The sequence below is a fragment of the Falco cherrug genome, chromosome 5, assembly GCF_023634085.1.
Source record: "Falco cherrug isolate bFalChe1 chromosome 5, bFalChe1.pri, whole genome shotgun sequence".
Classification (NCBI taxonomy): Eukaryota; Metazoa; Chordata; class Aves; order Falconiformes; family Falconidae; genus Falco; species Falco cherrug.
The window spans coordinates 69,086,728-69,112,678 of NC_073701.1; the positions used below are offsets into that span (position 1 = coordinate 69,086,728).

General features: G+C 48.0%; 1 protein-coding gene across 7 annotated transcripts in view; it reads right to left on the reverse strand.

Moving 5' to 3' along the window:
* Positions 1-25,951, reverse strand: part of FRMD4A (FERM domain containing 4A) — a 386,250-nt gene that overhangs the window by 12,220 nt on the left and 348,079 nt on the right. For all 7 annotated transcript variants that reach the window (XM_055710530.1, XM_055710531.1, XM_055710532.1 and 4 more), the window contains 7 exons: positions 20,745-20,886; positions 10,087-10,220; positions 6,659-6,781; positions 3,239-3,467; positions 1,936-1,992; positions 1,227-1,464; positions 638-802 (listed from right to left, as the gene is read on the reverse strand). In XM_055710530.1, coding sequence (XP_055566505.1) covers positions 638-802; positions 1,227-1,464; positions 1,936-1,992; positions 3,239-3,467; positions 6,659-6,781; positions 10,087-10,220; positions 20,745-20,886 — 1,088 coding nt within the window. The remainder of the gene's footprint in view (positions 1-637; positions 803-1,226; positions 1,465-1,935; positions 1,993-3,238; positions 3,468-6,658; positions 6,782-10,086; positions 10,221-20,744; positions 20,887-25,951) is intronic.

Here is a 25,951-nt window from a genome sequence, read left to right on the forward strand (position 1 = left end):
CATGGCGTTTGCCACAAGGGCAAAATAGCAGTGAAGCTGAAGTTTGTAGAAAAGCTGCAGAAAATTGGAGTCAAATGGCCAATGCACATCAAATCACCTCCTGTACACCCTTCAGCTCTTTCATCTGCCAATCCTGGGCTTATTCCACTGCTGCCTGGATCCTCAGGTGGAGTGCTTTATACAGGCTTTCTCTCCGCATAAGATCACACATTGTGCAAACATTTTATCTATGATAGAGAATTAACACTACCCAACATCTTATATCAGACAGGAAACAACGTGTTCTCTCCAGCTGGATCCATGGAGGAATTTTACTGCAGAATTTAGCCATAGCACCACATCCCTTTTAAAAATGGCATGGGGTTGGTAGCACCTATAAGCAGTCCCTGAGATGAAAGGTCCCAGAGGAAGAAAAGCTTAATTACTTTGAGGGAGAGATGAGGGGCAGGATCATATTTATCTGAAGTGATTTCAGGAAAGATTCCCTACTGCCAACGGTACATGAGCCTCTTATGTCAATAGGATTGGTTTGTGTCCTTTCCTGGATTGGGAATTAATTCATGACCTGGGGGAAGGGTAAAGCAAAGAATATTTATTTCAGGGGAAGCAGGATGAGACTGGAGCTGGGAAGACTTACCGCGTGGAGTGGACGTAGTGTGGACTGCGTACCCGTAGATCCGGTGTTGATGGCATGCTGGACTGGGAGTTCCAGTGCGGAAGGCTCCGGATGGGGCTGTTCTGCAGCGAGCTGCTCCCTCCTGCCTCAGCACAGCTCCCGGTGCTGGGGAACCGCTTGTGACTGCTGCAGAGCAAACACCCTGCTTCAGTTCCCGGGCAGGAATTTGGGGAAGGGGCTCCCACACCTCTTTCCAGATCTCAGGCATGTGCCTGTGATCTTGCAGGGGTGAGCGGGAGCTGGGTCAGCTGCTGCTCTCAGCTGCGTCCCAGAACTTGTGCTTCTGTGGTAGCTGGAGGTCAAGGCCAAGCCCTGTCAAAGCCCTCAGATGATCCACCATCCTTCCTTTCTAAATGTTTTTTAAAATAACATTGAGATACCAAGCTGCAGTCATGCGGCTGCAGACTATTTTTATGAGATGCCTATTGGCCAAAACACCTAAATGTCTCCTTGTGGTAAGGGACGGCTTTGTAAATTTTGAAAGGGCTCACACCCATCCCTCTTGAGCAGAGGGTACCCCTGTGACGGAGCTTCAAGATAGCCGGCTCACCTGGAATGACTGTGTGAGGAGCGTTTCTTGACCTTCTCATAGGGTTCATCCAAGGATGACTCACTCCACATCTTGGGTTTGATGGGGGACTTGTCATAGTCATTGCGGTGGTAATGCATTTGGCGGAGGCCTTCCAGTGACTGTGGAGGAGGAGGCCTGTTGTGCAAGGGTGGCCGGGGAGGGAGTCCTTTGTGTGGGGACTGGAGAGGGGATATTGCGCTGGTGACCTGAGAATCCTCTGTGAAGAGAAGAAAGGAGAGAGGCAATGGCTGTGCGATGCCTCCAATGGCAGCACAACCCTGGGGGACCTCCATAGCCTGCTTCTTCACCCCGCTTCCCCTGGCTGTGTTCAGGATCAACCTGAAGACTTGACTTTCAGAAGTGCACTGGCTGACATTCCCATTTTGGAAGGGAATGGCCAGCAAGAGTATGTGATGCATTAAAACAACTGAAACCTTAGAAGAAAATCAGGGGCCATTCTGGGACTGTCTTTTGAAAGGATTCAGAGCAGTAACCATGGCAATACTGGCTGCTCCAGGCCTGATGTCTGACTGCAAGGCAGAGTCATGGGAAACCAAGCATTTTTGCTGTTGGGATGTTCGAGTGGATTATACAGAACAGTTCCTCCATTTTGAGTGTCAATCAGGAGTTCACACATCCCCACCTGTTTCCTTCCTGCCCTCTAGAACATACTTAGCAGCCAACATACCATCCTCAAGAACAAGGGCATCCGAGAGGGAGCTGTCTTCACTGGCAATGTTTCCTTCTGAAGGGAAGAGAATATAAAGATGGTCAGATGGTCCCAAGAATCACAGTGACCAAGTGCTGAACTGCATCGTGATCTTCATCCACTGAGTCTTAACCTTAAGTAGTTACCCAGTCTTCATCTCCCTCCTCACACAGCCAAGAGGCAGGATTCCTATAAAGACTTAGCCCACTCTCAGTCTCGCAGGGCAGAGCTGCAGGCCAGGTCTCTCGCTAGCAGGCTGCCTTTCAAGGAACTGCTAATTCTTTTCAATTAATGAGGATTAAGACTATGAGTCACAGCTGAGAGCTGAGATCCCCAGAGGATACAAAATGGCATGGTGCCATTGCTGAGATTTATATCCCTGGCCTTAAGGATTCTGGGTTTGATCTCTACCTTCTTAAAATGCTCATCCTGTTGCTAACTAAAGGCTCACACTAGGTACCAGTTTGGTGTAATTCTGGGAAACATTTTCTGAGCATCCTCTATAGCAGCAGGATAAGCTCTCATGTCATTGGCGTGCACACATTTGAGCTGCCTCCCCCATCTCATGTCCTCGTGGCTGTCTGTTATCCCTGACTGCGGCGCAACTTGGTACCCAGGTCACAAATACAGCAGCTCTAATCTCAGTTCCTGCTACAAAGGCACAAAGAAAAGCTCTGCAAGTCAAAGGGAAAGGGCAAAATCAGCAAGGGAGAAAGAACCACAGCAGAAAGTTAATGGATTTCATGAAAAACCAATCAACAACTTAGTAAACCATAAAGTGCCCTGAGAATTACACCGGGGGAAAAAAAAAAAGAAAAAGAAAAAAAGCATTTGAACACAGCAATGACACTGCTACCACTTTGATTTTAAAGATGCCTTTCAGCTACAGAGCTCACCCCAATCTGCTAACATTAATTACATTTGTACAGCACCACTCCAGAGGAGATGTTAACAGAGTGATTTTATAGGTGAACAAAGGAAGCACAGTCTGCTTTCCTGACACGCTTACACAGTCTGCTTTCCTGACACGCTTACAATCTGCAGCATGATGCTGCTTCTTGTGCTGTGAACCAGCACGTCTCTAATGCATGGAGCACAGGCCAGACACCCATCTGACAGCACACTGGTATGGGAAAGGGCAGCCTGACTGCCAGCACCCGTGGAGTCCTCCAGACAGCAGAGGGAAGAGGAGGGAGGGGAAATGTGTGCCTCAAGGAAAGAATTTTTCTCCCTACCCTCCACAGACCCTTCTGTGATGCTGTGGGTGCCAAGTCCTGCTTACCATCTATGATCAGGGAGGCTCTCTGGGTTGGCTTCTTTCCAGATTTGATGCGATACTCATTGATGGCATTTTCAATCTCCTGTAGTTTCTTCAGTGCGTTCAGGTAGGATGTCTTCCTCTGTTTCTTCAGCTTTTTGCTGACGTTTGGGTCACTCGCCAGGCGCCGGGCAGCCTCCGTGATCTGGGACTGAATGGCAAACTCCCTCTCCAGGCGCTCCAGCTCTGCCTCCTGGGGAAAGGCAAGTGGATTCTGGCTGCCACCAAACTCCTGGCCCAGCTATGGGGAAACTCCCACTGAACCTGGCCAGTGGCCTCCAACCAAGGCTCTCCACCAGCAAAGCATCCGTGATCACACTGCTCCCCTCATCTGATACCCATTTCACCTTCATCCACTCACACAGGTACCTGAGAGCACAGCTGGTGGAAGGCATGACCCACGCAAGAAGGACATGGGTGCTCCGGCCCTAACCCTGCTGTGCTGTTTTGACTTTTCATGCAGTTCAATATGGCCTATTTTGGTGGTGCTCTACTGCTAACACATTCATCCTTTTACACCCATCTATGGGTAACACCTGCCTCCCACCTGCTCCTTCTCCCTGTTTCCTGTCTCCATATTTGAGCCCCATTTGATATCAGTGCTAGGTATTGGTGCAAAGCTACAGATTTAACCTTCTGACAGGTTTGCTTGGCACCCACCAAACTCTTTGGGGTAGAAAAGCCAAAGATGTGCTAATTCCTCCCTGGTGTACGGCTGTCAAAATCCAGAGGAGAGTATAAACTGAAGTAATTATGGGCTGCTGCAACTGATTGCACCAGAAAATTGTCTCCTTGAGTTACAAGCCAGGAGGGTGATTTCAGAGTGAGCAGTGTGTAACAGCAAGCTTTCCATATGCCAAAAAGCCTCCAACATTAGCCCCTGCAGGGTCTCAGCAGAGTTTTTAAACGCCACCAGGTGTACCCTGGAAGCTACCTACCTATTTTCAGTTGTCCCCAAAGTCAAGGGACTTAGGCCAATTTATGCCAATGCAGAAGCTGATATAGAGCTTCCTGGTCTGCACTGGGACCAGGCTGTGACCTTCAAAGGTATTTGCTAATCTGCAACGGATCTGGCTACCTTCCCCAGCTTGACGGAGTTTTTAGTTAGTCTGCTAGAAAGGGGAACACAGTACATTGCAAATTAAGGAAAAATTGACAAGCTTTTTTACTTTTAGTGAATGGTGGGAGTTCAGATCACAGGCACTGACAGCCATATATTCATGATATCCCCTTAATGCAAATTCAAATCCTTTCTCTTCATTTAGCAGCAGCATAGGCTGCAAGAGCTGATGCTGTGGGATTTAATCAGACTGAAGTTGTTCTCTGAAGTTTTTATTCCAAGCTTCTGGCGTAAAAAAAAAAATCCTTCGCTGTCAGTGGTGAGTCAGCATTGCCTTAAAACTGTAATTATCATTTCCCCCACTTTACTGAAGACTGACACCCCACCCCCCACCCCCATCTTTTTAACAGATCCCTTTTTGCTTTGAAGAGTTTATAAGCTCTATCAGGCCAAACTTATTAAAAGTGAATTTAACGCCATGGAGTTTTAAGGCCTGGAACCTGATTTGTTGTCTTCTAGTAAAATCCTTCCCAGAGTCACGAACTATGGACCAGGTAGAGCTAATTACCAAGCAGTACAATAGGATCCTTCCCTGCAAGTCTTGCTCTGTCAAAGCTCTTTCTAAAGGTACAGTGAGTTTGATGTGAGCTGTCATTTCAGACCTTCACCAATTCAGTTCTAAATCATTCAGTATATCTTAGAAAAAAACATATTAAATTTCCTCCTGGCCATAATTGTCTATTTTCTTCCAGTGAGGCCCCTATAAATAAAGCCTCAGAAAATGAGGGCTATCATCTGTCTTCAGATGGCAGTGCCTTGCTTCAGATCCTTGTCACAGTTGGCAATATCAGTCCTGAATTTATGCGACTGAGAGAGTATTTCACCTTTTGTTTTAAAATGAGTCTCTAGTGCTTGCACTTGCTGAAAAGCCCATGAAAACCATCGCTGGCCTCTCTAAATGCTCTCAAACGGGTAGCCAAATAAACACAGCTCAACATCATTCTTTGAGAACAGAAATTCATGGTTTTCAGCACAGTCTTAAAGTTTGACAGATGAAAAGGGAGGTAGAGAAAAGCTGAGTCAGCATGTTTGGATTGCTGATGCCAAAAGGCAGAGTGCCTGCAATGGGGAGGAGCTGCTTTACCTTCACTCTCTCCCCACCTAACCTTGCCACTGGAGTAAGGAAATTCCTCACCCACTGGCCCCAAAAGCTGCCTTGTAGCAGTAATATCTGGGGAAGCTGGAGATCAGGTTATAATTGAGCAGCCAACAGACTGCAGGGGTTTTAGGAATAGCTCATCTAAGCCGTGCTTTCCCTTTGAAAAGCTTAATTAGATGTGCTAGTTCATGAATATTTGACTTCAGTGGAATTCCTCTCCCAGGCTCCATTGAGAACAAAACTAAAGAGCTCCAGCTGTTTATTTTTTTCAGCAGAAGGAAAATGCCAACAAAACGACAAACAGTTAATTCCCTGGCTGAACCAAGCCTTAAACCACAGAGTCACACCAGCTTCGTTCTCTCCTCTTACAAAACTAAAAGGAAACTCAAGACTGGAATATACACAAGTGTCTTGAGACAAATGCGTTTCTGCAGACAATAGCTTTTCTGTGAATCCGGTCCCGCCTTACAGCTGCTGCAGGCCTGTTTTCACAGCCACGGTTCAGGGCACTGACCCAGCACATTGTGGGAGCAAGAGAAGAGAACAAACACTCCCTGGCAAACTTAGAAAAACGTAATTCCAGCTCCCCATAGGTAGGCATGAAGGCTCTTTTGTTTAAGGACTGGGGAGCAAAATGCTTTCATCTTACTATTGCAGGGCAAAGATGGATAATTGTGATGCTTTTCTCCCTGGTGAAGGGAGATTTGAATTCGGATCGCTACCGAAGTGGAAAGCAAATGGCTGTTTGCAATAACAACACAGGGTAGCAGTGGGGCTCAGATGGCTCAAGGGGCTCCTGATGTGCTCCCCGCCTCACACAAGTCCCTGCACTTGGTCACCAGAGCGCCTGGGACTGTCATGGTCCAACTGGTCACCCAGGCTATTTCTGTTACCTCTAGCAAAGCCAGGGCTGAACCTTGAGCGTTTCACCTCACCTTCTGAGCCTGAATTAAGGCCACCAACTCTCTTGCTGCTTCCCCATACTGATGGACGTATATATATACATATATATATATGTATTTATATATATAAAGGCACCAGTGACCAACTACAGTCATCTAAAGTAAAGATGACTGTAGGACTTGTGGTTCCTATGCGATGCATGGTGACGTCTTAGAGACCTGACATTGGGACACAGGGCTGGAAGGGAAGGGCACAGCCTCACCTCTCCCTTAGGCAGGATCTTCTGCTCATCCAGTTTAAAGGCAGTTCCTATTCTTCTCCTTACAATTGGCGGCTCCTCCCCAGGGTCTAGCGGGTATTCTCGTGGTAGCTTTCCTGTGAGCTCCTGTAAGCAGAAAATGCTGTTGGTGATCTGGGAAATCCTGCAGCAAAGTACAACGTTGCTCTTGAACTGTGACCATAAAATGACAGGCACACATTAACAACATATACCCAGTTCAGCCAGCTGATGAAGGCACAGGAGAGCACCCAGCCCTGTGAACTCCTCCCAGAACCTGACACTGAGGGTGGGGAACTTTTCTTCACAGATTTTTGTGGCCTGCCCAGGGTAGGTCTGTAGGTGGTGCCCATCCCTAGGGCGTTGGGGCCTGAGGTAAACAGACTGTAGCACACATGCTTTCATCTCTGCTGCAGGGTAAGCTGGAAAGAAGAGCCTCTATCTGCGTAGCTGCTTCTGAGAGGGGGTGAGCCGATCTGAGAGCCTTCATGCAGGATGCAGGTCTGCTGAGTCAGAAAGCCCCACTGGCAACAGCCGGGCAGGTTACGACCCGCACAGAAAGTCATTCCCACCTGATTCATGATGTGTCCGAGAGGAATGCAGTCAAAACGGTCACTAAAAGCAGTGCCTGGTACCTCATTTACCTGTCTGATAACACTTCATGTATCAGACCCCCTTCCAAGCCCCAGTGATGTCATGGGCGGCTTTGGAGCAATATTAGATAATGTTTTCTCAGACTGATGAGGTTATTTGCAAAGATTTATTCAAAATCTGAAGTGAACTCCATAAGACTGAGGAATATCTGGAACATAGGAAGCAGTGAGGGCCACTGCTGATGTTAATGCTGTGGGGGTTTTCCCCTGGGCGACACAATACAGCCACACATCTCTGAATTGAAGGCATTCAAATGCCTACAGAAAAAGGCAGGAGCCTCACTAGGAGCACAACCCAACTCCTTATACTCAAAATCTCCCCACGAAGGACAAAAGGCTTTTGTGTTCCTTAGCATCAGCCTTGAGAGGATCCAGCTGGCAGAGTAAACTAAATCATCTGAATCCCAAAGAACAGCAGCTGACCTTAATGTGAGTGTGCAGCTCAGGCCCCTGCCTGCCCTGGCCTCTCCCCCGCTCCCTAATGGGGTTTTTCTTTCTACTCTTTTCAGGTCACTAGGAAACAAGGACCTGGCCTTTTCAAATCTTTCCTTTAAGCAATTCCCAACAAAATGGGTTTGCAGCACACTGATGCGCACAACCCCCTTCTGTGAGAGGCACGATGTCTCGGAGTCCCATTCTGTGTTGCCCCTTCCAGCCCTGCAGGGTTATTTCAGCTTTTCTTCCAAAATGTGCTCCTTCTAGTGAGACATGGCTCTGAGCACTGCATCAAGAGAGAGATTCCTGTATCCTTTCCTGAGGGAAATAAGGATATTTTCTTTATAACCCCTAACTTAATATGAAGCAGGACAGTGGGGAAAGAGTTAATATCTTTTGTAAAATGCCCAGACAAAATTAATGTGGGCTACTATGCTGCCTCCATAAGTTGAAAAGTATTCACAGGCACGGTCCTGAAATGTAATCTAAATTAATAAGTAACTGGAGTAGCGATGGCCCGAAGTAACCTGATGCCACTGTTAGGAATGGCTCTGGCCATGCTTATTTGATTATGCCCCCACTATTAACCCTTTTTTACCTCTTGGTTTGCCACCTTCTCCCTCTGTTTTGGCCATTTCCACACCAAAGCAGAAAGGATGAAGGGCAGCCTGAGAGGAAATACTTCCAACTACAGGCTGCTGATGGATGAGCTGTAGGGTTGCAAGACAGGGACAGATTCCAAGTGTCCATCAACTGCCTCTCTTGGATCATCTACAGAAAGCGCGAACACTTTCTACCAGCTCTTAAGGTGCTGACAGATGGGCTCTGGCCAGACTTGCTGCAGCACATTAAGGAGATATTTCTCCTTACCACCGGCTCCATGCCCCAGCAGGAGCTTTTGCCTGCATCCCAATTGCTTGTGAAGTGCCTGAGGCTGCTCCACAGCCAGGGCTGAGGTTAAAGCGAAGGCACTGGGCTGTGAGCCCCTGCAACTGTGGCACAGGCACATATCTTCCCCACAAGTCTTCCTCACATTCGGTAAGGCTGCAAGGTAGTCATCAGCAGTCAGGCAGCGTTAGCTTAGGGTGGCAGATTCCTCCAGGGCAAGTAGAGCCCTTCAGACCTTCTCCATCAGACCCTGAAGAGCATGCGACTGGTTCCTGCAGCTGACCTTAGCTCCATACCCGATGAACTTACGAGACTGCATCTGGTCCTGTGACCTATATCAGCACAAGTTGTTTGCGGAAGTCAACCAGGACTTCCCAGGTGGGAAGGGATTGCTTGTGTGGAGTGAAGGACAGGAACTGGAGCAGCAGAGATTTCTGCTGACATTCTTTGTTGAGAGGTATCTTCCACAACTTATTCTTGTTGGTGTCAGAACTATAGACTAATTGAAACAAAGTGCAATGAGATGAATCAGTGACCTATTTCCCCCATTTTAGTCAAAGGCGAGACACACAACAAATATTAAGCACCAGCTGGAAGATCTCAGTGGCACTGTCTGCAGCAAGCTTCCTGTTGTGTAACATATCACAATTTGTTGTTAAATTCAGATTTTTAGGGCTTGTAAACAAAGGAGGATTGCTGAATGACCCAAGTGTACGCCACTGCTAATCTCCACGCACAGCTGCAGCAGGGTTGTAATTCCCCAAACATTAAATTTATCTCTAAACTAGCCTCCCGTGTACTCCAAGAATGAGATGGCGAGTGAGAAGGTCATGAGCTGAGTTCCTGAGCTGTCCTGCATGTCCTGGGATGACTTCAGTGGTTCATCTTCCCAAGGTCTGCCATGACACTGCCATTCCTCTCCAGCAAGGCCATGGCTTATTGGATGAAGGAAGCCTACATGGAGCAGCTGAGACCTCGTGTGCTGTACATAAGAACGTGCTGGGAGAAGAAAAGCACGTAAGGTCAGGCCTGCTCCAAGAAGACAGTGTATCAGCCTGAGGGGGGGGGCGTTGCTAATGAAGTCAAAGGCATTTCAGAAGTGATTACCAGTACACATGACAGCCTTCCTATGCCATTTAGGTTGCTGCATATTCCCGCCAAAGTCAGTAAGAAGCCTGGCTGAATGCATCTCAAACACAAATTCAAACAGCAGGCATGGGTGCTGAGCACCCTCTTAGCCCCAGGCCAACTGGCTACCCAGCTGACATGAGGTCCCCTTCTCAGGGGCAGAAATGTCCTATGACAGCTGTACAATGGGCTTTGTGAGACATGACTGTGGAAGTCACTCTTCTAACTATACACCACCTCCAAACCATGAGCATGCTATAACAATGCAAGCACCAAAGTGTTACAGGTTATAAAATGTCCATTGCCTACCGCTTCTCGGAGACACAGTTTCTTTAGCTCTTCCAGGCGTTGGCGCAGTGTCTCTTCCAAAGCTTCTTGCCTGGATTTCAGTGCAGCCAGCATGTCTTTCTTGGCAGATTGAGAACTATCTGACTCTTGGGAACCTATCAATAAACAATGATTTCACTAGGCCAGCTGACAGCAAAATGCACATCTGGAGCACTTGTAATTTTACCAAAGCCTGGACGCAGTCCTTCAAAAAAAAATATCAGATTATGATATGAAGCAGGTGTTACCCAGTCATGTTTGTTTACAGCAAATTCTTAATGTTTAAGCTAACAGACAGAAACTGGACAGTGGGGCATACAAAGACACCTGTAATCGTCATTCAGAAAAATAAAAGCAACAAAATTATTCAGGTAAAGACGTTAGAAGAAAAGACATGATTCCCATGAAAGTGCCCAATGGCAAATAACAGTACAGTTTACGAAGCCCTGGAGATGCATTTTTGGGAAATTAGGCCTAAGAGAAACCACTTGACAGTACAGCCTATTTCTTAAGAAGTGTAATTATCCTAGTAGCAAACATTTAATTCAATCCACTTACAGTATCTGCTCTATGAGAAAATGTAATGGAACAAAATTGCCTAGCAAGATTCCTGTAAAACACACCAGAACAATAACTCATAGGTCCTTCTGGGATAGTAGATGTATCTTGTGAAGACGGAGGTCAAGACATTTAAACCAGATGTCCAAATGGCTTGACTTTTCAAGTGGCAACTACCCAGCAACTTCCACTGAAGTAAGTCCGTGCTTTAAGTCAGACTCTGTTGCTCAGGTGTCATGACAGCATTTGTAACTTCAGCTCTTTAGGGGAACTTACCGATGGGATTCCTGATTTTATTTTGCTTTGGGATGGTGCATCAATCGCTGTTCAAGATCTATCCAAGATCAAGGGGGCAATGTTGGTTGCATCCATTTTTGGGTCCCCAACTTGAGCAGCTGATTTTTCAGGATGTGCTTAGCATTTGCCCTCTTTAATCCACCTCCAGGTTCAGGAATGAGTTTATAGTGAAGTCATAACTTCACTCGGAGCACCTTGTTTGCGTAAGCCGAGCGCCTTCTTTCATCACAGAGTAAGGACATGATGGTTATGGCCATACTGTGAGATGAAAAGCAAGCTCAGGAATGGGTAAACACCATCTCCACATGCTTTTCATTCGTATTACTGGCTGTTGTTCAGCTACAGCTGTAGTTCAAAGCATCCACCTTAGGTTTATGCAAAGCTGAGTTCTGGTATCTGTGGTGGATTCAGCAGCAGCATCCCATGTCTGCCCGCAGACAACATGGAGAGCTACAGCTCCACACACTTCAAAGCTCTGCCCCACACACAGCTCTGGAGCTCAGCCTAAGTCTGCATCTGATCCTTTTTTAATGAACTCCACAGTGGGTATTGAGCTGGGCTGAGCAGACAGGGCTAAGGGGTTGCTTCTCTGCCCGGCTCTGGACATGCTCCAGCCCCTCTGCGTCCCCCCTGCCCTGAGGGGCCCGACCCTGAGCCCAGGCCCCGAGGGGCGGCCGCACCGGTGCCCAGCACAGGGGGACGGGCACTGCCCCGGCCCTGCCGGCCACAGCGCTTCTGACAGCGGCCAGGGCGCTGCTGGCCCCCTTGGCCACCTGGGCACGCTGGGGGCTCCTGCCCAGCGGCTGTGCCCAGCGCAGAGCCCCGCCGGCCCGGCCGGGAGCAGCCGGCTTCTCCAGGAGATGCTGGGCGAGACGGTGCCAAAGGCTTCGCTAAGGCCCAGGCAGGCGCCAGCCACAGCCTTTCCCTCAGCCACCCAGCGGGTCCCCTTGTCCCAGCAGGAGATGGGGCTCCTCACGCAGGACCTGCCTCTCACAGCCCCACGCTGGCGGGGCCCGATCCCCTGTGAGCACTTGCACCAGCTCCCCCAGTGCCCTCGGGTGGATCCCATCCAGCCCCGTACACGTGTGTGTGTCTCGGTGGTGTGGCAGGTCGCTGACCATTTCCCCTTGGATTACGGGGGCTCCATGCCGCTCCCCATCCCTGCCATCCAGCGCAGGGGGCTGGGTGCCTGGAGAACAACTGCTCTGACTGTTAAGGACTGGGGCAAGGGCGGCACTGGGCACCTCAGCCTCTGCCTCAGCCTGTGTCGCTGCTTCCCCCGCATCCAGTAAAGGGTGCAGATTCTCCTCAGCTCTCCTTTCGTTGCTAATGTATTTATAGAAACACTTTTTATTGTCTTTTATGGCAGTGGCCAGATGAAGTTCTAGTTGCGCCTTGGCCCTTCTCACTTTCTCCCTGCACAACCTCATGACACCCTTGCAGCCCCCCGAGCTGACTGCCCCTTCTCCCAAAGGCCACAAACTCTCCTTTCCCCTCCCCCCCCCCCCCCTCCCCCGAGCTCCCCCCAAAGCTCTGTGCAGCCGGGTCGGCCTCCTTCCTTGCCGGCTTGTCCTTCGGCACGTGGGGACAGCCCGCTCCTCTGCCTTTAGGATTTCCTTCTTGAAGCATATCCAGCCTGCCTGGGCCCTGTGGCCCTTCAGGGCTGCCCCCGAGGGACTCTGTCAGCCAGGTTCCTCAACATGCCAAACTCTGCCCTTGGGAAGTCCAAGGTAACAGTGCTGCTGACCCCCCTCTTTACTTCTCCAAGAACCAAAAACTCTACCATTTCATGATTGCTGTGCCCCAGACGGCCTCCAGCCACCACATCACCCACCAACCCTTCTCTGTTCACCCACAACAGGTCTTGCAGGGCACCTTCCCCAGCTGGCTCCCTCACCAGCTGTGTAGGAAGGTCTCTTCCACACACTCCAGGAACCTCCTGGACTGTCCCCTCTGCTGTGTTGTATTTCCAGCAGACATCTGGTAAGTTGAAGTCCCCCATGAGAAGAAGATGATCATAAGACTTCTCCCAGATGCTTAAAGAATATTTTGTTTGCCTCTTCATCCTGGTTGGGTGGTATATAACAGAATCCAAGCATGATATCTGCCTTGGCCTTCCCCCTGATTCTTACCCATAAAAACTCAACCCTATCATCACCTTCATTAAGCTCTAGGCAACCAAAACACTCCTTGACATACAGCACTACCCCACCAGCTCTCCTTCCTTGCCAATCTCTTCAGAAGAATTTACAGCCATCCACCGCAGCACTGCAGTTGTCCAAGTCATCCCACCATGTTTCCGTGATGGCAACTGTGTCACAGTTTTCCTGCTGCACAACAGCTTCCAGCTCCTTCTGTTTGCTGCCCATGCTGTGGGCATTGCTGTAGATGTACCTCAGTTGGGCCATCGATCCCACCACCTTTCTGAGGGGAGAGGCCCTAACTCCTGTGTGACCGTTCTCAGTCTAACACATCACTAACCTTTGTATCTTTGCTGCTGCATGGATCTCCATCCCCTACTTCCACTGAGACAGCAGACTGAAGGACCTTGCTAGCACCCTGACCCTAAACACTGGTGTGCTGCCACCAGGCATATTTCTAATAAGCCTGGTTTTACCCCTTTCCCCCTTCAAATCTAAAGCTTTTTCAGTAAGCCCTGCTAACTCCTGTGCAAAGGTCCCTTTCCTGCTTTGAGACAGGTGCACCCCGCCTGCTGCCAGCCGCTGAGGGCCGTACCAGGGCAGGCAGCGTTCCCTGGTTTACGCCTGCAGAAAAGCCTTTGACTTGGCAATGCTTTCAAAGGGATTCCTCCCTGTCCTCAGTGGTTCCTCAGTGGTCTCAGCACCCGCTGTCCCATGGTGACCCTGGGGGGGCTCCCCTACCCCTCTAGAGCAACAGCAGAGAGAAAGCAGACCTTTATTATCTGCAGGAGTCACATACAACAGGATGCTACATGGAATTTTCTGTGCACCTGTAGGATGGGGGTGAGAGGGGGCTTCTAGATACATTTTGCAGCTTGGCCTCCATGTGTACAGTGAAATCACTCAGCCCAAGGAGGTTGAAAATGTTGCTGCTGTTTCACAGAGCTACAGAAGGAACCTGGGAACAACTCCTTGTTTTGGCAGCAAAACACAGTGAAATTTGTGCTTTCAGCTTCACCTTTCATTGCTACTATTCCAGCAGACCATTAAAGCTAAACTGAAAGAGGACTGAGGCAAACAATGCCATGAAACAGTTCCACATTGGCCCAAGGGGAGCAGAGAATCTCACAGGTCTTTTCCACCAATATTTTCTGCGCTTTTCATACAGGAAGACAGCTGGCATTTATTCTGTGAAACGCCACCCCGCTTTGTAACACCTTTTATATTGGGCTGTCTGGGAGTGGGGAAGGTAGAAAAAGGGCTCTATGAACGTCAGCCAAGTTGAGCATCATCAGACAAAAGGAGGACAACCTCACAGTAAGATGTTTGTTGCTGTAGTCAACCCCATTTCATTTGGGTTTGCCTCACAGAGCAACAAAACTCAATTCTGTACACACATCTGTGCTGCCAGAACTTGACAGGATCTTCTAGAGGAGCCTGGTATTTGTACTGGCAGGGAAAGCCCTCTCTAGCATTTAGTAATTCTTAATAGTAACTCTCGTGAGCAGTTACTAGCGAAAGCTGAACGGCTGAATTTCTTCACTGAAATGCCAACAAACTGCTGAGTCCTGGTAAAGAGTTGCTCATGATTCAAGCAGATGTTTCAACCCCTTTTTTTTCTCTTTTATGACAGCTTTAATGACCTACATTTTCCTTTCAACTGCTCTTCCCCTTCCCTTCCTCTCTCTGCTCCCTACCTCCACACCAGCCTTGAATTTATTTTTAAAAGCTATTCGTTTTTGCACTGCGGGTTGCCACAGCAGTTACATAGATGCTGTAACATTTAAAATAGCCTAAAATTGAATAGCCTAAACCTTGGCCAGACGTCTGCGCTGATCTGGGGTGTGCTGGCAAGAAGGAAAGAAATGGCTTCTGGCTGAACTGGTACGGACCCAAATCAAGCACAGACAGTTCACGGCGTTTGTTCCAGCTGTGCTTACCCTGTGTGAGAACCATGCTGGTCTCAGCCCTGATGTGGTCGGTGGCAGTGTCCACTGAGTGCACATTTTGCCATCTTTTTCACTCCTCCCAGAAAGTGAAGGAACTGAGGGAGATCTGGAAGCGCATTGTCACATTCTGAGTTAAGCAACAGGATTACTGCTGAAACCAAAGCCAGCCACTCCTTGCCACTAATGAACCAGCTCAAATTGTCCTTTTCCAAGTGTATCTTTGTATCCCAGACTCTACTAGTGGATCAAGGGTTCATAGGCCAGGGAACAGGGCTCATGGCTTGTGATGCTGATTTTTGTTAGCTTGACTATACTGACTTGGATGATTCGTTGGGCATACTGCAGGACTGACATTTCTTCAGACCATCCTGAAAGCTCTCCTTCAGAAACTATTTTGTTCCAGCTGGGGTTTTTTATTAATATTATTTTTATTTAAAAGCTGAGTTATTTTGGGGTATATTATTAGACTTTTATGGGTTGGATTCTCTGCTTGCTCTCACAGGTGAAAAGCAAATGGAAACTTGGTCAGTCAAGAGAATTGCACCCATGTGAAATGCTTGTAAACAAGCAGACAACAGTGCTTTGTATTGCAAGGGTGCCTACAGCTTCCATTAGAGGCTCTCTATTTATGAATATCTATTAATCCAGCCTCAAGCAAGGCTGTGACCACAGACCCACTTCTAAATCCAATGGCAACTGACCCAAAAATGTCAGAACAAATCAAAAGAGCATAAAAACAACCAAAGGAATAATCAAAGACCAGCACAAACTGAACCAATCAAGCAGATGCTACCTTCAATCAGCCTTATTAAATATGATGCTCACTGAGTCACGGCTGCCCAGTGCTTTCCAAAGGGGATCGTCAATAGAGAAAAATCAGTCCTGAAAGATCAGTCCTAACATGAGAGACTCCTGCTGCAACAGTAATGGTTGACTGGGAGGCTTTCTCAGGTATTTTATCTCCCACAATTAGGGCTAATTCCTATCGCAGTAAACAGGAGAAATGTTGCTGAAGTATGTAATTTCCCTGTATGGCTTTTGAACCTTTCTGTGAAAATTATTATTCATCCTCCTTTCCATTTGCTGTGCCAAGATTTACCAAACTCTGCATTTTAACACACACTTCTGCAAAACCATTTGGTGTCCCTAAAAGAAAAACACGCCAGGTAGCCACCTTCTCTTTGGTGGGCACCAGGAACCTACTGAATTGGGGGCTGCTCTTGTAGCTGCTGCTGGTGGTTTAATTTCAAATGAAAGGAAATCGTACATGCCCTTTCCTCCTTAGTATACAGGATGCGACACAGGTCTTGGTGACCTGAACATCCACTTAATACCCTATTAGTTTGTGGATACACTACTCATCTTCTGATACCCACTTGGCCTCTCTGGGCAATTTTCCCATCTACTGACATTCATAACATAAGCTGTGAAACGGGGGCAGAACATGGTCCTTCCTGTCCAACTCACTCCTCCAGCAGAATACATGGCTGAGCTTCTTCACCAGTGCTAACAGGCTGGTTTCTGATCACTCCGATGCTGGTGAGGTCGTGACAGTCTTGATGATGTTGATGAAGCTAGTCACAGCAGCCACACCCCCAAAGGATCTGACCAAGGTGATGTGCTGTGCCTGTGCAGATCTGCAGGGGCTCATGGCTACCAGGTGTTGGCTTCAAGAGAAGTTTTGCTTTAAAGCTTGTCAAAGGGACCAGACCAGCAACATGGGCCACCATTTTGGAGAGGAAAGCCCTACCAGTAACTTATTGTTTGTCCCTAGTTCTTCCACCTATTGTAGCAGAGCAGAGTCAGCTTGGAAAAGGGATAACTGAGAAGGATGAAAACAAGCAGGCAGGATAGACGGGATGCTGAAAGGCAAAGGGAGCCAAGGCTTGGTGATCGCAGTTGTAAGGGGAGATGCAACAACGCGGCTGAGCAGCAGCAAGGCAAAAGCATCCAGACATCTCATTCTGAGAGTCTCCTACTCCAGGAAAAACACATCTAAATATGGCAAACCCTTCATGCTACATCCGGCTGCTGGCTCCAGCTTGCTGGTGTTTGGTTGAGGTCCCCATGGAAGGCTGTCCCCTGAGCGGGGAGGGAAAGTCCCCCCACGCTTGCTCCGTGCCAGAGCCCAGGCTGACTCACCGTGCCAGGATGTCAGCACACAACAGCCAGCAACCTCAGACAGCTGCTATCTCTTCTGCCCGACAAATAGGATATCCTCCATGGCGTGCAGGAGACCAGCTGGAGCTGCTCCACACAGGATGCACTCAGATATCCGGTGGGCAACTCGTCTTCACAAGCCCCTGCGCTGGAGGCTGCACGGGTGCTGTTTATCTACTCCGACAGCCGCTGGGGCAGTCCAGCTGGGAACTGGCTTGCTGGATGGAGCAGCAGGGGCTGGGAACTGGCTGGCTGGGCTCTGTCGTGGCATTTTCAAACATAAACAGGCCCCTGCACAGGACACCTCCACCGCTGCTGAAGGAATGGGGCTCAGGGGGCCAGAGGCTCCTTGAACACATCTGCAGAGCTAAATCAGAGGTGCTCCTCTGTGGTGTCTCCACTGCCCACTGAGAAGAAGGCAGTAGTCTGGCATTCAGTCCAACAATAACCCAGCGATAATGGGGCTCCTCACTAGCTCAGAGCCCTGCAGAGCTCTTATGGCACAGACTGCCCTGAGAATTCACCTTAGACCTAACTTGATTTTGTTCTGATAATTACCTCTGCTGGCTTTAATTAGAGCTCCTGCCAGTGTAAAAGCAGAGCTTTTATTCACAGGCAAATCTTGCTCCAGCTGTCCAGGGATGGCCCAGAGATCCTGAGAAGGTCCCTGAGCTAAATCACAGCATCTCACTTCTGGGGGGGCCCTTCAGAGTCAAAATGAGGACAACAGTTAAAGAGTCATGTTGTCAGAAATGAACTTGGGAGCATCAGGTATCAAAATTACAACTGCAGTGGACACAGACTGAGATCAAGGGCTTGGGAAACATGGAGGAGCTTAGGCTTTGGAAGTCACTGTCCCAGTAAGACTGCATCTCCCCTCTGCTGTGTCTTGAGTCTGTAAGTGATGTGTGGCAGCAACTGCATGACACTGCACAGCAGGATCATCACCAGAGAGTGTGACAGCTGGAAGCAACAACGGATTTTTCCTTGCAGCCTTGCTGCAAACCCAGGGGAGACATGCCAGTTTTGGCATGTTCCTTGTGGTGCTGACAGCCCCTTCAGTGAGGACGAGTGAGATGGAGAGAGGAAATGACTACAAGTAATTTCCAGGAAGAAAGGACTGAGAACAGAAGGGAAGTGGGGGCAAACAGAAATTCAGTCCTGCCGTTGTGATTTTGAGTCACTTGGGGTATTTATAGCCTGCAAATCTACTGTGGCCACTTAATCATTTGCACTTATTCTCTCCAGTGTGCAGGCTGTACCACGATAACCCATCATTGTTGCCGATAATCTTCGGCACAATAGGAGGAAATGCAAAGGCTGGGACGGAGCCAGTGACTGTGCCAGCGGGCCAGGCAGAAAATGCCCCCTCCTGTCCAGTGGGACAGGGCTGGGTCACCTCTGCCAGCTGGGGAAGGGGCTCTTGGAGCAGAGGTGTCTGGGTGGCTCTGTGGAAGCAATTCAGGGTCTCCAGTTCCCTGGTATCTGTCCTCCTCTGCCAGACTAGTTCTCTCTATACTTCCTTGTAGCTGTCTGTAGCTTCTGGAAGGCACATAGCAGCAGCAACAAACCCCACAGCTCTCCTTAACATTTTGGGGAAAGCTTTGTCCTCACAGCTGGCAGGACATAAAAAACAGCTCTGAACACAGGAACCTAGAGGGAGCCACGCTCGCCTGGCCCACAGGCAGCACCTTGACCAAAACAGAGGTTCACACAGTCCTACACAGGCATCCAGGTCAACAGATCCACCTACCCAGGACTGAAGAAATGACTCACCTGGTCAGTGAACTCTCCACAGGTCTAGTCACTAGTGCAGTTCTGCTGAGTCTACAAATCCCATGCTCAGTGAGAAGGGATTTGAGCAGAGAGCAAAAAAATACAGAAATAAAAGCATGGGCAGGGCAGCTCCCAGTCTGGGATTTCCATCCACATAACCCTGATAGGTGCTGGCCCTACAGAAGCTTTTCTGGGACTGATTTTCTCCTGGCTTTCACCTGGCTACTGCTCTCTCCCGGTGTGAGAGCAGAAGCAGACCCCCATGTTTTTTCCAGAAAGGTGAAAAGTCAGTGTATTAACAAGAAAACACGATTACTACCAAGTAGCTCTCACAAACTTGGGAATGGTGCCCAGGAGGCTAAGATCTTGGAAAGACCTTAAGAACTTCCTTGGGGTACTTAACGTATTTACTTTCCAGCAGGAGAGCTGGAAAAAAATGCCAAACAAATAAAGAACTCCAACAACCCGACACCAGTCTGGGAGCTGCTCGGCTACTGCAACTCCCTAAGTGATGGGAGGTACAGATGGTGGATTGTATGCTTTGTCAGGAAGACCTAAGGAGCAGAAAGGCATCTCTGTTTGCAGGCAAGGCAAGGAATTGCACAGCAGGCTACTCTGGAGCTCTGTAAGCACTGCACATTTTAACCCCTTGCTGGACATTTTCCAAGCAGGAAAGTAAGGCGTTTAAGGGATAAGGAAGAACACAATGATGCAAAGCTGATCTACTACAGTGGGTGTGGTTTCAGTTTTAAAGCATTTGTGTTCCTAGATGGACTCTTCTCTTGTCAGGCATGAGAAGGCTATTCTCTTGTGTTACTCATCTCAACACAGTCCATTTTGATAGCTTGATGTGATATTTAACAAAAGGCATTTAATTGACCAGAACTGTTGATTATAGTGACATCAGCAACCTTGCCCTCCTGAAGAGCTTCTTACCTGAACAGCTTCAAGCTCTTTGCAAACTATCAACCCTTGCTTTGCTCCTGGAGACTTTTAGCAGTGTTTTGCACACAGCCTGCCCACCCAGAAGCGTATCAAAGAAATACAGATGACCTCCTGACTCCCCTTCTCTGGTCCTTCTCATGCTCTAGCTCTCCTCTGTATTAACTTCTCTTGGGTTTCTTTCACAGATTATGTCTTCCTCATACAGGAAGGTGCTCCAAGCCACAAAAAGAAACCTCTAGATCCCTGACACTAGTTTGGTAGAGAGTGTTGGGGAACAGCTCTTTTGAGCCTGGGACACCAGCCAAATTCCAGCAATAGAGAGGCAAAGCAGATGTGCACTCTGTTGAAGAAGCCACCTCAACAGATGTTGATGATGATCAAAAGATGCCTCAACACTGTGGAGAGACATTGCCAGTTCCCAGCCTCAGTTTCCCTAGTGAGCTGCACTGGCTGATTGCTTCCCCACTGCTGGTTGGGGGTTCCTTCACAAAAGCTTTTGCCCAGGGATGAGCTGGGTGCCAAGGTGTGATTATGGTAGAAACTGAAGAGATACCAGGTGTCAGCTGAAAAGTGAGAGGTTGGAGATGACATCCTGAGGCTAAAGAGGAAATGAGTGGCAGTAACAGAGGGGGAGGCTGCTGCTTGTGCTGTCTGTGGAGCAACATGCTGAGAGACAGACTGACACCTGGACAGACAGAAAGGCTAAAGGGAAGTGACTTTCATTTCTGCAGTGCAGCTTCTGGCTGCTTCCCATTATACCATGGCCATGACCCTTTCCACCATATTGTCTCCAGTTGCAGGATAAAGGACCTACCTGATGACAGAAGACTCCCACTGCTGCCGCTGATAATTTTGCCTTTACTCCCCATGTTGGCCAGCTTTGAGGTCTTGAGCGTTCCAGTTTCGGTTAGGTCAATCGCAATCTCGCTCAGGCTTCTTGCAGCATGAATCTTGGACTGGACATAGACACAGGAGTTAGTAATGATCTAGTGCTTCTTTAAAGCTCACAGAAGGAAAAAGCCTTTTTGCTTTCCTGCCTCCAAGAAGGAGGCAGGAAACAGGCCTCCACAGCAAGCTTGAGTTATTTTACAAGAATAGAAGAAATCTGGCACAGTATTTACTGCTGCACTTCTTACATTCTTAAGTGGGTACAATTCTGGCATTGCTTCCTGCTGTTTGTTATTTTCTCTGCTTTGCCAAGCACATTTTTCCCTCTTAAACAAACTATGTATGGAGTCACTGTGTTACCACATACAATAAGAAATGCCAATGTAATAACCTGCAAAGCCCAAAAGCTAAAGACCATCTCTAGCATCTAAAGAAAGCCAGGAGAGGCCTTTCCAAATCTACAGTGAGCTTTGGACCAAGACACAGTGAGGGCATGGCTTAAATGGGCTGTCATGAGAAGCTGGAAGAAAATACTGGCAGGAAAACATGCTCAGGTTATGGTCCAGACTAACATGCCACATGCAATGCCCCTGCTGTAAGGGACCTGTTCAAAGCATTACTTCAATAAGAAGCAGCAGCCAGCCCCAGGTCAGTAACTGGCCACGCTAGGGCAAGGAGTCACCCATTGTACACCACCAAATGTCAACAACTTAGGCACCTCCAGGGGAAAGTAAACATGCATACTGTGTAAACCTATTGAATAGAAAAGAATTAGAATAGGATAGAATATTACATTTCAGCTGGAAGGGACCTCCAGCGATCACCTATTTCTCCAATTTTAGGAGGGAATAAGTTGACTTCCTAAGATGTCATCCTTTCTCCATTGGTTATTGAAGGATTTGAGACAACAAGATGCCCAGAAAGTTCATGTGAGATAACTCCAGAACTTCCTCTTCATTAAGCAGTGAGCTCTGATGTGGTTATGCCCACAGAACCAACAAAGGTAGAAAATGTTCAGGGCAAGGGGGTTAAGCAGCGCTGGCAATGAAAAGAGCATGGTAGCTGCTTGCAGGCTTGGGCTCACTCTGCCCTAGTGGCTGCCTTGCCTCTGCGATACAAACCCTCCTGGTAGCAGCTCACCACCTATCTTCAGTCCATTCTCCTGACAGCCTCTAGCAAGTGCTTAACATCAACAAGAGCATCAGGAACACTGATCAAACTTGCTGGGGATGGCCCTTCAGTTATATCCCTAGCACTACCAGGAAGAAGAACCCTACAGACCGTGTCTTGAATTTTTCAGTCCTTTTTCTGACTAGTACAGCCTTAGGATCACCTTAAAATAGCAACTGCCACATCAGAACAACCCTCTGTAGTCCTCTATCTCATTTCAGACTGCGGGCAGCTCCAAGTACTTCAGAAAAAAAATATATGGAAACTTTTCATTAAGCCATTGTGGAATAATCTGTCCACATGGGAAATTTCCTCCTGCCTCTTCTGCACTAATGCTTATGCTCTGAGCTCTGTTTTATATATTGGTTGTTGAATTCAGGTAACAAGCCATGCTAACAAGGAGAGAACTCACAACCAGGAAGAAGCTCGCTGTCTGTAATGCAGCACACAAGGATGACTGCTATTTCACCTCCAACCTGGAAATTAGCTTCTTGCTCGCTGACCCTCACATGAGCTCCTCAGTCACGGGTGGAGGGAGCTTGCAGCTCAGCCCATCACCCAAATCTCACAAGGCCTGTACTGCTGAGCTTCAATTAGCCTGGCCTCACAGGGCCACTGATGTGCAATTTTGATTTCCCAGAACCCAGAAATCTGTTGGCGTATGGTGCCAAGGCTCTCCAGCTGCACGACCTTTTGTTCAAGAAGGTGGCGAAGCCCCAGTTCAGGATCACCTGATCACTCACCTCTGCACCTTCTCAAGGCAAGAAGACACTCTCAGCCCTAGTCAGACAGTTCAGGTGATTGGCATATCATTACAGTGCTGATAAATCTGAAGCTGATTGACATCCACTTACCAGGTGTGATCTATTCCTACTGTAACTAACATGAGGTGGGACTACAAGGAATGCTTGCCACAATGGGATTTTTGGTGTTATTTCACACCCTCAGGAAGCAGAAACCATGGCTGAAGGCTAACCACACTGAGCTTCGCTCCTAGCTCTGGTTACTGATTTGCTGTGGGGCTTTGTGTAAGACACTTAAGGCTAAGTTCTTTAGCAATCCCCTGCCTCTGTTTGCACATCAGTGAAAAAATAAGGCAAGTAAAATGTCTCCCTGTTGCAACTAATTTTTTTAAGATTAATTTAAGACTGCAGATGAAGACAGCACTGGGAGAGCCTTATACTGAAAACACGCTCAGAAGTATTATCGTAATTTAATATTCTTGGGTATTTATGGGCTTTATCGTTACCATTCAGAGGTACCCAAATGCATCATAAGGTTATTGCCACAACAACTCCAAGAACAGGGCGTGTGCACTCACTGATTTGAGTGAAGAGGCTGAACTACCAGCCAAGATGTCAGAGCAGATCAGGCAACTGGTACTGACCTTCTTAAAACTAATGCTACAACCAGTTACATACTTCCCATTTCCAGCAGCTCCTCCCCCAAAATCAGCCCCAGGAGAAGGAAAGCATTCTTTCAGCTTTCTGGATCTGAGATTTCTGGTCAGAAACAAGGTCTGTGAAACATGTTCCTCAAATAGCTCTGGAAGGTTAGTTCTAGGTGAAGAGGAAAGTCACTGCTTTTATCTAATGAGATTTCCTGCTCCTGAAGTCTTGATAAGGAGCCTGAGCATGAACTACTGTCTTGCTGCAATGCCAGATCTTTGGAGGTAGCGAGTCTTCAGACTGCTGCTGTCCTGGTGATTTATCCCCTGCAGGTGTATACATGCTGTATGCACCCTGCATATAGGTAGGGTTATGTATACTTTGTATAACCCCAGGAACAGCCATACTGATCAAACCCAGTGTCTGCCTAACCCAATATACTGAGTCCTTGTGGTAGATGTCTAGGAAAGGTACAAGCTCCCAGTCTGCACTGACAGATCCTGCCCTTCCGCTCTGTGAGGCAGTGGTTTTCCTGTATTTGTAGGATAGTTATGGCAAGAAGCCCTACAGTTTATTTCCACTCATTCAGACTGCAAATTAGGGCGCACTCTGGCATTACCTATTTGACCAGGCACCAACTAAAGTGCTGAGCAAAGGCAATGCAGCTGGATGCTGTTGTGGTCCTGGCCTGTATGTCAAGCCAGCAATGGCTGGAAGTGTGCCCTACATAAGGCAAATGAAAAAATGATGTAAGACCAAAGCCTGGCATCCCTGGAGCCAGGAGAGAGGAAAAACAAACCAAAAGAGAGCAGCCAGGGAATGAGCAGGGCAGAGCGAGCTTTCTCTCCAGAGGGTATAACCCAAACGTGCTGAAGCCATAGGAGAAGGTTTTAGATCCAATTGCAGTTGTGCTGACAGTGCCCTGCACGAACAGTGGGGACAGAGCATCTCCAAAAAGGAATGGTGCTAATTTTCCATGCTGCTCAGTCCCTGCTGCCTCTGCTCCCTACAGCAACGCCAATCAGCATCGGGTGGTCTTGTGCTTTGGACAGCCACTCATCAGTAGCAGGAATCAGACCAACAGCTCATTTCATCCAGGCCACTGAGCAGCAGCCAGCGCAAGGCCTGGGCTAGACTTTGTACTGACAGCACAATAGTGGAAAGCTAGATTACATCCCATTAGCGCTCCCTCGGGCCCTTCAGTCCCTCCAGGCTCAAAAATTTTAAAGCACTTAGCACAGACCTGCCAAGTCTCATTTACATGGAGGGAGACCGGCTCATTCACCAGTCATTTCAAAGCATGGGGCCAAACTGATCCCCAGTGTTGTTCTGACAGGGTCAGAGGGTGAAGGAAAATCCATCAGTGAAATGCAAGAGTAGACGGACACTAGGGATGAATTTATCCCTCTTGCTTGCAGTGATGGGTCTTTGCTGCAGGTGATTTTTTGAAACCCTTGACCTATTTTCTACTGGTTCGTTCAGCCAAAAAGCCTTGTGCTTGGAGCAACGTGCTGTTGGAAACTCCCACAAAATGGGACTTTTCAAGGCTTCTAGGCCAAAATGATTGATTCAGTGCAGTCAACAGAGCAAAGACATGCCTTGAAGTCCTGCTGCATCTGTCTCCTGAAAAAAAAGAAAGCTGACAGGATTTCTGCACACTGCCATGTTCACTTGGAAAGCTGGGGATCTTTTCAGTCTCCACATTACGCTTCAATTGCAAAGACAGCTAGACAGATCAGCGGGGAGCGAGACGCTGGGAATTTGGCAAGCTGGCAAGAGTTCAACATGGAGTGAGGATGCAAAGAAGACTGGGACCTCACTTCTTTGCAAAAGGGTCAAAATCCAGGCAAAGCTGATTCTATTTCTTTGTAAAATCATGTGAAGGGGGTTTTCCTGTGGGGATGTGCAGATGGTCCAGATCCAACTGGTGCCCAGTTATGTGAGAAGCACAGAGTTCAAGCTGCTTTATCACTATGTTGTATCTCCAGCCATCTAATATACATCACTGGAGTGAAGGCTCAGCTGCAGTGAGCTCCAGCAGGCTTTTTCTTCTAGGTTTGTTTTTATTTTTCTTTCTTTTGTCAAAACGATATTAAATTCCAAGTTTGGACATGAAAGGAAGGAATATCTAAGTTTTGCTTTGAAGTTGGGGATTCAGCTGAAGTGGGGGCTGAGATTTAAGGGGATGCAAACCCATGTTACTTGAAACTCAAATGTTTGTCTAAGCCCTTGAGAGCTGAAATGAAGACTTTTCACATTGCCTCACTCTGGAATATGTTTTACTGGTTTTCAAAAGCAAAGCGCACATGTGTACAGTGTCCTCAAGTGACCATCAGGATGAGCTCAACAGATCAATTAAAATTAAAATGAATGAATCTATCAATCTCAACGGTGTCATGTAAAAAATGAGGACAACAGACTAAAATACCAGCTCCCCTAAGGGAAAGAGGCAAAAATATTTGTATGCTGTAACTTCAAAGCCTCAGCGTGACCACTGGGATTATTGTGACAAAGCACACTGACGTGGTCACAGACGTGACAGGTTGACAAATGAGGGCTGGTGGGTGGTGCTGTC